Below are 13,512 nucleotides of genomic sequence, written 5' to 3'. Positions count from 1 at the left end.
AGCATGCTTCTCTCCCTGGTGCCCCCCCCCCAAAAAAACACCCTGTCCTGTTCTCTCCCCTCTCCCTCCAGTTCCCATTGACTCCACGCAGGGAGTGAAGATGCTCTATGTCTTTGTGGACATCAAGATTGACACGGCACACTTTGTGGAGACCCTGCGCTTCAACTTCCCTGCGGGGGCCACGCTGGCCCTCGTCAGCACCGTCCAGTTTGTCTCGGCGCTGCAGGTAAGAATAGGGAAATAAATCGCAACATTGTGTGCGTTGGGAGTCTCGTGTGCATCTCCTTCTTCAGACAGCGTATTGTTAAACTGCGGAACTCTCCTCTGCAGGAGCCAGTGATGGCATTAAAGGTGGACTCCTCTTAGTTCATGGAGGAGAGTGAGGATATCAGTGGCTTCTAGCCACCAGGGCTAGGCTGTGTCAGCACTCTTGGAGGGAGGATGTCCCCAAACACCAGTTACTGGGAATCACAAGGGGAAGAGCAGTGTGATGCAGCAGCTAAAAAAGCCAATGCAATTCTGGGCTGCATCAATAGGAGTATAGCATCTAGATCAAGGGGAGTAATAGTACCACTGTATTCTGCTCTGGTCAGACCTCACCTGGAGTACTGTGTCCAGTTCTGGGCACCACAGTTCAAGAAGGATACTGACAAGCTGGAACATGTCCAGAAGAGGGCAACCAAAATGGTCAAAGGCCTGGAAACGATGCCTTATGAGGAACGGCTTAGGGAGCTGGGTATGTTTAGCCTGGAGAAGAGAAGGTTAAGGGGTGATATGATAGCCATGTTCAAATATATGAAAGGATGTCATATGGAGGAGGGAGAAAGATTGTTTTCTGCTGCTCCAGAGAAGCGGACACGGAGCAATGGATTCAAACTTCAAGAAAGAAGATTCCACCTAAACATTAGGAAGAACTTCCTGACAGTAAGAGCTGTTTGGCAGTGGAATTTGCTGCCCAGGAGTGTGGTGGAGTCTCCTTCTTTGGAGGTCTTTAAGCAGAGGCTTGACAGCCATATGTCAAGAATGCTTTGGTGGTGTTTCCTGCTTGGCAGGGGGTTGGACTGGATGGCCCTTGTGGTCTCTTCCAACTCTACGATTCCATGATTCTAAGAGGGTTGCTGCTGCACCACTAGATCGTGGAATCATAGGATGGTACCCAAAGGTCATCTAGTCCAACCCGCTGCAATGCAGGGATCTTTGCTAAAGCATCCCTGACAGATGGCCATCCAATATCTGCTTAAAAACCTCCAAGGAAGGAGAGGCCACCACCTCCCGAGGGAGACCACTCTCGAGTGGCTCTGGCTGTCAGGAAGTTCTTCCTGATGTTGAGTCGGACTCTCCGTTCTTGTGATTTGACTCCATTGGTTCAGGTCCTCGCAGAGCGGCAGAAACCAGCCTTGCTCCATCTCTCTTCAGATATTTGAAGATAGCTCTGTGTGTCACCTGCCTTGTTTGGTGCTAGAATTTCAGGGTACAGGGGGACCGCCTATCTTTTGTGGAGACCCTAAAGAGCCACCTCAGGGGGCTGGACTGGATGACCCTGGGGGGTCCCATCCAACGACATTCATCTTATTCTCCTCCCTGCTTTCCCCGAAACCCGCTTTTAACTGGCTGAACCGGCGAGCTCTCGTAACATCCCGGGATGGCTGTCTGAGCTCCTGTCTGCCGCTTCTCTCACCACATCCCCGTTTGGCAGCCACTCTGTTACTGTCACCCAAGACAGCCCGAGCGAGCATCACAAAGCGGGTGGCAGGCAGGGAGGGGTCCCAGCAGGGCCTGCGGAGTGCCTGGGTGGGCAGAGATGGATGGGCGCCGGGCGCGGGAGCCGCCTGAACACGGCAGCATTGGAGCGTTAAGGAGGCAGGCGCAGCTCCTGCCCTTTTAATTGATGCCTTGCCAAGCCCCACGTGGCCCAGCTCGGTTCCCAGGGGTGCCATTGGGGGGGGGGTTGGGGAGGGGGAAGCCCTCCTCATCACACAACGTGACAGTTGTGCGCCCAGCTCCCATCCAGGGTGGTTCTGAGCCTCCAGAGCACCTCTCTTTCTCGGTCAGGCAGACGGCCGTGGACCCAGCTTTGGGGAAACTGGAGTTCTCAAAAGTAATTTTAGGGTTTTTTCATGTGTTTGGGGTGTGTGTGTTCCCGGTGAAGTCCCTTTTCTTTTGATTTTATAATGTATATAAAACGGAGAGAACGGTTAGGACAACGGGCAATGATGGAGAACAAAGCCATAAAACAGGCACGGAGAATGTGTACAATTGCAGGTGGGTTAAAATAAGGAGAGGGACCCAGGTGGCGCTGTGGTTAAACCACTGAGCCTAGGGCTTGCTGATCAGAAGGTCGGCGGTTCAAATCCCTGTGACGGGGTGAGCTCCCATCGCTCGGTCCCAGCTCCTGCCAACCTAGCAGTTCGAAAGCACGTCAAAATGCAAGTAGATAAACAGCGGGAAGGTAAACGGCGTTTCCATGTGCTGCTCTGGTTTGCCAGAAGTGGCTTTGTCATGCTGGCCACATGACCTGGAAGCTGTACGCCGGCTCCCTCGGCCAATAATGCGAGATGAGCGCGCAACCCCAGAGTCGGTCACGACTGGACCTAATGGTCAGGGGTCCCTTTAAAATAAGGAAGGCCAAGTAAAGAATGCCAGCATTTATCTGATGATCCAGTCCGCTTCCAAATTTGGCAGCCTTGGGATGAGGGTCGCCTTGAAAAGGATGTTTCTGCTGCATTTGTACGAACGGAAGGACGAGCCGTAGAAAAGGTGCCGGGAGGCTCTAGTCCTCGCCCAAATCTCAAATTATGCATCATTTCCCCTATTTATCGCTCTGTTCCGAAACTAGTGGTACCAATCGTCCAGTGTCAGATTTTGGGCTGTTTTCTGTTGAGTCACAAGCAACTATTTGAGCTGCCGAGATAATAATTTAAGGTCTCTTCCTTTGACAATATCTCTGCATTGATAGGAGGTTTGGTGTGTGGATTTTATATTGCGAAACTCCTTAAGTTGGGGTGTAGATATAATAACAACGGTGAAAACAACCGTTATTAATCTCAGCCCCTGTTTTTGTTCTGCATCCTCCTTCCCCCCCCCCCGTCCCCTTGACAGGCTGCCCGGCAGGCGCTCCAAGCTGACTATTCCATCTGCACCCCACAGTGCAAGCCTCTCTCGCCCGGGGAGCTGCTGGGATGCACAGCCCCCCGCCTGGCCCAGGCCACGGATGCCATTGTGTGAGTAAGACCCTCGCGTGGGCCGTGCTTGGGATTGGGGCTCTTGGCTAGATAGATGTGTTGGGAGACAGCGGAGCAGGGTGCCTTCGGGGCGGAAGTCAAATCGCTGGAGGGTTGCAGAGGCTGATGCAGGAGAGACATGTTGCGTTGCATCTGGGCCAGAGGAAGATGCATGTATCTATGGTTTGGCAAGATCAATGGTATCACAGATCACATTTTACAGACTGCAAATAATGCTCAGCAAAAAGTCACACACAAATGCAGAAAGTCAGCCTTGAGCTGTCTCTCAGTTATGCGGGTGAGCCTAGCCGTATCTGAGTGCTCAAAGACTTCCTATTCCTCAGGAAGTACTTCCGTCCCTTTTCTGGTACAGGGAAGCGAGTCTTGCTGGTTGTCAGCTGACCAAAAACCTCTCACGGGTTCTTTTCCTTTCGTGACTCAGACGTTACGGGCTATTTCGGCGCAATGGCAAAGTTCCACGCAGTTTTCGTGCCGTAATTCAAGAGATCAATCTTGCGGGTTCTTCCGTTTTTGTGCTCTGCAGAATCTTGCAGGACCCAGAAATCATGTGGGGTAGTTCATCCGGAGGAATTGATCCGCCTCCCACAGCATCCCTAATGGGATCTGTCACAGTGGCCGGAGCAGACTACTTCAGAGTAACGACGCTACGCAGCTCTGCATTTTATTCTTTTATTGGTGCTGCGTATTTACAGTGCTGAAGTCATTGCTATTTACACGGAACGATGGGGTCATTACGTTGCAGAACCTCCGAATGGCTTTTGGCGCGTCTTTCTCCAACACAAAAGCTTTGGCAGACCCATCCTCTTTCCCCTCCTCTTTCTGCGTAATTCCGGAGTTGGGGGGATGGGTCTCCCGCCCTTATTCGCCCCTTCCTGTCCCACCTGGGACCCTGGCTCCGCTACCTTGCCTGAGCCTCGGACATGACTTCCTGCTTCCTCACTGGAATCGGAGCTCCCTCTGCTTTCCCCTGTGCTCGGGGATGGGCTTGAACTCAGGAGGGGAGGGACTTCGCGATATCCCCTGTCCCTCACAGGATCGAGGGCTCAGGTTTCCTGCCCCGACTTAACTCCGAGCTGAAGGGTCGAAGGAGAAGGGGGCCTCTGTGCAGACGCAGAGTTCCTCGCCCTTGACCTTTGGGTTGGGAGCTTCAGGAATGCCTCTGCCCAAAGCTTGGCTAGTGGCGGTAATGTCCTATGGGTGGGGGTCAGGGAAGGTCCCAGGGGCCAGGTATCAGAGGGGTGGAGGGGGGCATATTTGCAAGCACCATGCCCAGAGACTGTGGTGCCTCTTGGCCTGGAGAACCCCACAAAACCCCCTTGTGACGTCTGGAAATCCTGGCAGAAGTTTTCGAGAAGTTCTGGCTGTGTGGTGTAGTGGTTAAGAGCGGTGGCCTCCTAATCTGGGGAACCGGGTTCGAGTCTCCGCTCCTCCACATGCAGCTGCTGGGTGACCTTGGGCTAGTCCCACTTCTCTGAAGTCTCTCAGCCTCACTCACCTCACAGAGTGTTTGTTGTGGGGGGGGGGGAAGGAGATTGTTAGCCACTTTGAGACTCCTTTGGGGAGTGATAAAGCGGGATATCAAATCCAAACTCTCCTTCTTCTTCCTCTGCCATGTACCTTTTGGTCCTGGATCGACTCCTGTCCGTGGGAGGCCTGGGTGGGATTTTGCCCCCCAGTTGTGGGGCCGGAGAAAGAGAGGGGGGGAGAAGTTGGCACTTTGGGGGAAGACGGACGACTCTGGGCCTGATGCGGCAACCCCATTAATTTTCTTTAAGGACAGTGAATTAGCTGGCCCCTGCCTCCCGCACACCTAATTATGAGAGGTAATGGAAATGCTTAATGCGCTGTGAACGGCGCAGCAGGGAGACAGAGGGAAATAAATAATGCCCCCCACCCACTCTGGGAGGAGAGGGGGTGGGCAGACCGAGGGGAGGGGAGGGGAGGGGGCTTTTCTGGCCAGCCCCCCAGCCAAAATGATGGAGGGTTTTTTCTGCCACTGTGGTCAATCTTCCCCAGTTTCCTCTCCTCCCAGGGATACTCCTGTTCGCAAGCGCAGCCAGGTTGGGGCCGCCTTCCTAGCAGTTCAGAGACTTACAGAATGGTGGGGTTTGAAGGGACCCCAAGGGTCTTCTAGTCCAGCCCCCTGAAAGCTGGACTCTGCTGCTCCTGGTGGGGGCCAGCGACTACGTTGCCTAGTGAGTCGGGGCAAGCTGGGACTCCAGCAGCAGCAAGAGGAGATGCGGAGGCAAAGGAAGCCGCCTGCTGTACCTCTGTGCGATGCACAGTTCTGTCCTGGTGGCTGCCTTCCACCGACAGACGGAGGGAACCTCTACTCACGACCACAATCCATTTTGGAGGCCCGTCCTTATGGTGAAACGGGTCGCTGGTAGAAGCGCCGTTGTGTGCACATTCGGCGGCAGCCACTTCTGCGCATGCACGAATCGCAGCAAACCCAGTGTTTACTTCCGGGTTTGCCGGGGTCGTGACTTGGAACGGGCCTAAGTAGAGTGGGATGTAAGTAGAGGTTCTACTGTATCGGGTGCCATTAGGCTGCTTGCTCTCGATGCTGGTGCCACAGGGCGGGCCTGTCCTCCGGGGAGGTTCCCTGTTGTGTCTCTGCCCTGGCCAAGTGCATAGAATCATAGAGTTGGAAGAGACCACGAGGGCCATCCAGTCCAACCCCCTGCCGAGCAGGAAACACCATCAAAGCATTCTTGACATATGCCTGTCAAGCCTCTGCTTAAAGACCTCCAAAGAAGGAGACTCCACCACACTCCTTGGTAGCAAATTCCACTGCCGAACAGCTCTTACTGTCAGGAAGTTCTTCCTAATGTTTAGGTGGAATCTTCTTTCTTGAAGTTTGAATCCATTGCTCCGTATCCGCTTCTCTGGAGCAGCAGAAAACAACCTTTCTCCCTCCTCCATATGGCATCCTTTCATATATTTGAACATGGCTATCATATCACCCCTTTACCTTCTCTTCTCCAGGCTAAACATACCCAGCTCCCTAAGCCGTTCCTCATAAGGCATCATTTCCAGGCCTTTGACCATTTTGGTTGCCCTCTTCTGGACACGTTCCAGCTTGTCAGTATCCTTCTTGAACTGTGGTGCCCAGAACTGGACACAGTGCTCCAGGTGAGGTCTGACCAGAGCCGAATACAGTGGTACTATTACTTCCCTTGATCTAGATCAGGGGTCAGCAGACTTTTTCCTCAGGGGGCCGGTCTACTGTCCCTCAGACCTTGTGGGGGGCCGGACTATATTTTTTTGGGGGGAATGAACGAATTCCTATGCCCCACAAATAAGCCAGAGATGCATTTTAAATAAAAGGACACATTCTACTCATGTAAAGACATGCTGATTCCTGGACCATCCGCGGGCCGGATTTAGAAGGCGATTGGGCCGCATCCGGCCCCCGGGTCTTAGTTTGGGGACCCCTGATCTAGATGCTATACTCCTATTGATGCAGCCCAGAATTGCATTGGCTTTTTTAGCTGCTGCAGAGCAGCGCCCGAGGGGCATCTTTTAGGAGAGGTGCTTTGGGGGTCTTATAAGACGCCCTGAGACTCTGGGGGGCAAACGGGGGTCTCTGTTCAATCCCCATTGGTGACATCTGTTGGGTGGGGCTGGGAATGACCCCTCCCCAAATCCCTGCAGAGAGGCTGCCAGACCAGACTCAGCGGTCTGGATCCATGCAGCAACCCTCCTGAGCGCCCCTCCAAATTTAATTAAATTTGGCAGCAACGGAGGCGCGCGTCAACTATTAGATGCTGGTGCGGAGTCGCTGGTGTTGATGGGTGGCGCTTGCCGGAGCGGGACCTCGTACCGCCAACGGCCACTCGGAGGGTTACGTCTCAGGATCTGGAGAGTGATGAATAGCTGTGGCTCCTGGACCCCACAGCACGCCCAAGCCTCTCTTTCTTTTGGTCGGAGGGCTCACCTTTTGCCCCCTGGGGGCCACATTCCCTGGTGAGCAGTTTCCTGGGGGCCGCATGCTTTTGTTGGGTGGGGCGACGGAGGCGACTCTTGGCTCTGGACTGGAAGGGAGAGGCCAGCCCAGCCACAGCCAGGGGTCTCTCTGTCTGTCCAGGGTGGCAAGAGGCACAGCTACAGTTCACGGAGGAGCAGGCGGAGGGGCATGGCCTGTGGAGAATCCCAAGGGTCGGACAGAGGGGCATGCAAGGCCACATTCCCCCCCCCAAAAAAGCCTGAGGCTCCCCACCCCTTGTCTGTAGACTACAACTCCCATCAGGCCCTGCCAGCATGCATTGCCTTGCTCTGTGTCTGATGGGAAGCACCCTCTGTCCTGGCAGTGGCTGATGGGAGTTGTAGTCTATAACGTCAGGAGGGGGCCATGTTGGTGATCCCTGCAGGGGGTCTATTTTTGCAATGCAGAATTCAACCTTTGCGGCGACCTCTTGGGGCGGTTTATCAGCCGACAGGGTGGAAGCTCTTTAACTGCATCCCGGGGTCGGATGGGAGAAGGATTTTTCCGTCTCTTGTCACATTTGTAAAATACATTTCATGTATTATTTGGTTTTTATCTCGCCTCTTCTCCAAGGAAATCAAGGTTGTGTCCACGGTTCTCCCCTTCCCTCGTTTTATCCTCTCAACAACCCTGTGAGGTGGACCAGGCTGAGAGACAGCCAGAGGCCCTGCAGACAGCCACCGAAACGTTGCTTTTGAGCTGGGCCCTTGAGCCCCCCAGGGGCAGCTAATCTGTGGCCCTCTAGATTCCCTTGAGCTCCCAGCTCCCTTCATTTCTGACCAGTGGCCCTACAGGCTAGGGGGCCAGTCGGAGCAGGGGAGTTCAGCAATATCTGGAGAGTGACAGCTTAGCCAGCCTCGGACTGCCTGCTGCGCCACACTGCAGTTTCCTGAGAGCAGAGCAGCACCCAGTGGCCATGAGTTCCGCAGATCCACCCTGGACAGCTCCCTTCCCTTTTGCAGACCTTCCGCCTCCTTTTGACTCCTCACCCTCCGAGGCTCTGGAGAGCTTCTCCCTCGTTCCGCAAATGGGGGTTCGGAGGGGCGACAGACCCTCCTCGCCCATGCTGCACCCCACCCCACCCCACCCGGCCCCCAGCCCCCTCCCCTGGTGCTGCTGCTGCTGCGACCACCTCAGGCTTAGTAATTATTTTGCCCGTCTCTTGGGCGGACGCTTTCAAAGAAAGCAGGCAAATTAGCTTTGATCCTCCGAAATGTCATTCTACAATTAAAGGCAAAAATCTAGTCAGGTTTTGTGTCCGGATTCATTTTCCGACCCCTCACTCCATTAGGGCAACCGAACGAAAGAGTTTGAGATGTAATTGCTGACTCGGAATCTGGTTGCAACGGGAAGCGGAGACGTCTCCCTCACCAAGGACCCGTCTTGGTGTTCCCACTGGGGACGGGGGTACTGGGTGCGGGTCCTGGGGAGGAAATGGGGCGGATGAATCTGGCACAGGGGGGGACAGGAAGCCGCCTTAAACACTATCCAGCTCACCGCTTGGGGTGGGATCTGGAGATGCCAGCGGGGGTCAAATCGGGAACCTTCTGCCTGCTGAGCTGTGTCCCTTTTCTTAAAGAAAAGAAGCCAAGAATCTAGTCCTCATGGTCCCAAATAAAGGGGTGATTTAAGCAGGGACAAAATAAGCTGCCATAATTGTGCACAGTCAGCTTCATCTGGCTAAGTCTCGCCTGCACTGACCGGCAGCATTCGCTGGCCCCTGGAGGAGCAGGATGCTGGTCTGGATTGGACCCGTTTTGGCTCTTCTGATGTTCTTATGGAACCTCCAAGTGCAGAGGCAGTCTATCTCAATTCCAAGGTGCTATGGGGCATTGGGCCCCTGTGAGATGGGCTTGAGGGCATCCTGAGCAAGTTTGCAGAGGACACCAAATGGGGAGGGGTGGCTAATACCCCAGAGGACAGAATCATACTTCAGAATGACCTTAACACATTAGACAACTGGGCCAAAGCAAACAAGATGAATTTTAACAAGGAGAAATGTAAAGTACTACACTTGGGCAAAAAAAATGAAAGGCACAAATACAGGATGGGGGACACCTGTCTTGAGAGCAGTACATGTGAAAAGGACCTAGGAGTCTTGGTAGACCACAAACTTGACATGAGTCAGCAGTGTGATGCAGCAGCTAAAAAAGCCAATGCAATTCTGGGCTGCATCAATAGGAGTATAGCGTCTAGATCAAGGGAAGTAATAGGACCGCTGTATTCTGCTCTGGTCAGACCTCACCTGGAGTACTGTGTCCAGTTCTGGGCACCACAGTTCAAGAAGGATACTGACAAGCTGGAACGTGTCCAGAAGAGGGCAACCAAAATGGTCAAAGGCCTGGAAACGATGCCTTATGAGGAACGGCTTAGGGAGCTGGGTATGTTTAGCCTGGAGAAGAGAAGGTTAAGGGGTGATATGATAGCCATGTTCAAATATATCAAAGGATGTCATATAGAGGAGGGAGAAAGGTTGTTTTCTGCTGCTCCAGAGAAGCGGACACGGAGCAATGGATTCAAACTACAAGAAAGAAGATTCCACCTAAACATTAGGAAGAACTTCCTGACAGTAAGAGCTGTTCAGCAGTGGAATTTGCTACCAAGGAGTGTGGTGGAGTCTCCTTCTTTGGAGGTCTTTAAGCGGAGGCTTGACAGCCATCTGTCAGGAATGCTTTGATGGTGTTTCCTGCTCGGCAGGGGGTTGGACTGGATGGCCCTTGTGGTCTCTTCCAACTCTAGGATTCTATGAGACCAGGACACTGTGAGGCCAGATGGGCCCCCTTTGGCCTGATCTTTCAGAACTCCACCTCTCACCGTCCCTAACCATTGGTCCTCCTGGCTGCGGGGAGTTGAAATCACCACCATCTTGGAGGTGGGGTCCGTGTGTGTGTTTGACAGGCTGCCCCTCCCTGTTTTATATAAAAAGTCAAAAGTCCCTTCTGGAGATTAAAAGGGTCACGCTTCATTGGCGTAAAATGGTACCTCCACGTTCAGGAGAAGTCTACCCACCTGCGTCCCCCGTTGCCTTTGGAAATAACGTTTTGCTGGCAAAACAAACAGGTTGCAGTAACAAAGAACCAGATTGTGTTTACGTGTTTATACTAAAGTTCTTTGCTTGCCTTAAAAAAAAAAGATATGTTTTTGCACAATAAAAAACATCAAGGTGCAATAGCAAATGGAAAAGCACGATCCATTTTTAAAAATGAAAATGCAGCGTTACCAGGAGCAGCGAGAGAGTCGGGAGGAAAGCAGCCTGAGCTGTGAGCGGCATGGAGGGGGGGGACACCCCCCGCCTAAAGTCCTTTTTTCGCACAGCACAGTTAAACTGAGGAACTCCCACAGGAGGCTGTGAAGACCACCAGCTTGGGTGGCTTTGAAAGAGGATTGGAGAAATCCATGGAGCAAGAAAGGGCTCTGGGGGGCTCCTAGCCAGGATGGCTCTGCTCAGAAATGCTTCTGGATCCGTGTTACTGGAAACCACACGAGGGCACAAGGCTCTTGGGTTCAAATCCTGCTTGGGAGTTTTGCATTGGGGCATCTGGGTGGCAGTGTGAAAACAGGATGCCACCAGGCTAAATGGGCCACTGTCTTTATGTTCTTACGTTCCTTCAGAACAAACGGTGGACCCTCTTTGGGGACTGGAGACGGTGGGTGCCCAGAGGGGCTTGTTTTCAGACCCCCCCTCCCTTCTTCTTCTTGGGGGTTTGGGGCAGAAAGCGGCCTTTGACTGGCCGCCGACCAAGTCAGACCATTGAGCCACCTAAGCAGAGAGTTCAGCCTTCTAGTCCTCATGATTCTAAACAAAGGGTTTGCTTGCTTAAGCAGGAAGCTCCCTCGGACAGAGTCTGGCAGCGACTCTCCGGGATTTTAGCCGGGGTCTCCCCAGCCCTGCCTGGAGATGCCCTTGGCAATTGGACCCAGGACTCTTCTGCATGCCAAGCAGGCCCTCCTCCGCTGAGCCGCAGCCCTTCCTTACCTCTTCCATTCCTTTCCGTTTCCAGGTACCTGGGAGACGGCCGTTTCCACCTGGAGTCCATCATGATCGCCAACCCAGGGATTCCTGCCTACAGGTATTGGAGGGGGGGCAGGGGGTGGGGGTCCAGGGAGGGGCTGGGGAGGGAGGGGGGCCTGGAGATTGAAGGTGTGGCTAGGGAGAAGGCATTGCCTAGAGCAGTGTTTCCCAACCAGTGTGCCTCCAGATGTTTTGGGACTACAACTCCCATCATTCCTGACCACTGGTCTTGCTAGCTAGGGATGATGGGAGTTGTAGTCCCAAAACATCTGGAGGCACACTGGTTGAGAAACACTGGCCTAGAGGTTGGTGTGGCATGGGAGGAGGCGTGGCCTAGGGAGGGTGTGGCCTAGGGAGGAGGTGTGGCCTGGGAAGAGCGTCTTGGGGGCCAAAGAGGCCTTGAGGGCCGCATTCATCCCCAGCATTGTGGTTCTCCACTTCTGTAAAAGTGCCTTCCTTGTTACGGGAACGTTAATTTCCAGGGGCCTTTAGGAGCCGACTTTGGGCTGAACTGTCAGCCCAGAGGACCATGCGCTCAGCCTCCACCAACCCGGAGCCCTCTGGCTCTACAACTCCCATCAGGCAGGCATGTCATAGACACCCCAGTCCTGTGCGCCCCACCCTTCACCCTCTCACACCTGCTGCCTGCTCTCACCACAGCCCCTCGCCATCCGCTCTCCTTAGGACCCCAGCGCAGCCCCTCCATGCAGGCTGATTTCCCGCTAAATGGGCGGAACAATCTTGTTCAAGGCCGGCCTGGGAATTCAAGGTTGGACTGAGCAGGAAGGACAGCAAACAGTGATTACCAGAAGGCAAACAGGAAAGGCAAACGTCCACCTCCTGCTCGGGAAGAGGGAGCCTTCCTTCTGTGAAGAACAGAAGAAGAGTCGACTGAATCAGGCCAGTGGCCCACCTGGGACAGCAACTAGATGCCCCAAAGGGAAACCCACAAGCAGGATTCGAACACAAGAGCAACTCCCCCCCTCCTGTGGTATCCAGAAGAGGGCAGGGCAGAGCGATCCTGGCTCGTAGCCCTCTCCTTCTCCCTGAATTTGCCCAGTCCTCTTTTTAAGCCATCCAGGCTGGTGGCCATCACGTCCCTCCAGTGGGAGGGAGTTCCACAGTTTAACAAAGTTCTTCCTTATATCTGTCCAACACTCAGCCTCATTGGCGTTAGGAGAGGGAAGAGAATGCCTTTATCAAAGCTTCTGTCACACTGCCCCTTACTCACCTTTTCCCCAAACTAAAAAGTCTGGAACGCTGCAGCTTTCCTTCGGAGGGGAGTCTGCATCCTCGGGGCCGTTTGGGTGGCCCTACTCAGAACCTTTTCCAAATCCACCATATCCTTTTTGAGTTGTGGTGAGTGGAACTGTGCGGTTTTCCTGAAGGCGGTCCCTTCTTCCACAGCCCAGCGCAGGGGTCGGATCCTGCTTGCAGCAAAGTCGGCTTGCGTGTGTGTGCTTGGCTCCCTTTTTTCCTGTCGCCTTTCTGCTTTCTAGCCGCGAGGGCTGTGCTTCTGCCTCCTCTGCTGGAGGCGGCAAGGCCGGTTGCTGCGACTTCTGGCTAGTAGCCATTGGCCACCCTCTCCTCCTCCGTAAGAGCCTGAAGGATCAGGCCAGTGGCTCATCCCGTCCTTCCTCCTGCCCTTGCGACTAGCCATCCTGGCCAGTAGCCATGGGCAACCCTCTCCACCCCCACCCCCCAGCAGGAGAGGCCAGATTTCCGCAGGCGGCCACGCTCCGCTGCGCTCTCTCTCTCCCCATCGCCGCTTCCCTGGGAAATGGGTGATTTGTTACCCGGCTTGGCAGAGGGAATTTTAATCAAGCTGCGCCTGGGCTGGGCCGCCTCTCTGCCCCATAAAGCTGCCGTCCCCCCTGCCTGCCGCTAACAAACGACCTGCTCAAGAATTCAGATTGGGGCGGTGGGCAGGCCGGGTCCCAGCAGAGCGCTGGATATTTCATCGGTTCTGAGCAGGACTCATCATTGCCTCGTTTTATGGCCCCTCTCTGCCTCCAGAAGAAGGGCGGGCGGGGAGGGGGGGCCGTAATGGGAGACCCACGTTTCTGGAGGTGCTTGTCAAAATGTTTAGATTTCGTATGGGAGAGGGGTAAACTGCAGGGGGTGCTCTGCTGGGCGGAGGAAGACGGGGGGGTGCTCCCCCCCCGACACACACACAATCCGCCACCTGGTGCAGCCCCATCCCTTTAGTACGAATAGCTCCCATTCCAGAGAAAGGCTCCCCCCAACCATGATAAAAGATGGGGGGATAG

General features: G+C 54.2%; 1 protein-coding gene across 1 annotated transcript in view; it reads left to right on the top strand.

Annotated features, from left to right (window-relative positions):
* Positions 1 to 13,512, top strand: part of DPH1 (diphthamide biosynthesis 1) — a 47,478-nt gene that overhangs the window by 19,107 nt on the left and 14,859 nt on the right. Inside the window, exons 5-7 of the mRNA XM_035139843.3 lie at positions 72 to 226; positions 3,100 to 3,221; positions 11,232 to 11,300. Coding sequence (XP_034995734.3) covers positions 72 to 226; positions 3,100 to 3,221; positions 11,232 to 11,300 — 346 coding nt within the window. The remainder of the gene's footprint in view (positions 1 to 71; positions 227 to 3,099; positions 3,222 to 11,231; positions 11,301 to 13,512) is intronic.

This window comes from Zootoca vivipara, chromosome 14 (genome assembly GCF_965207765.1).
Source record: "Zootoca vivipara chromosome 14, rZooViv2.hap1.1, whole genome shotgun sequence".
Classification (NCBI taxonomy): Eukaryota; Metazoa; Chordata; class Lepidosauria; order Squamata; family Lacertidae; genus Zootoca; species Zootoca vivipara.
This window is presented reverse-complemented; position numbering and strand designations above follow the sequence as displayed.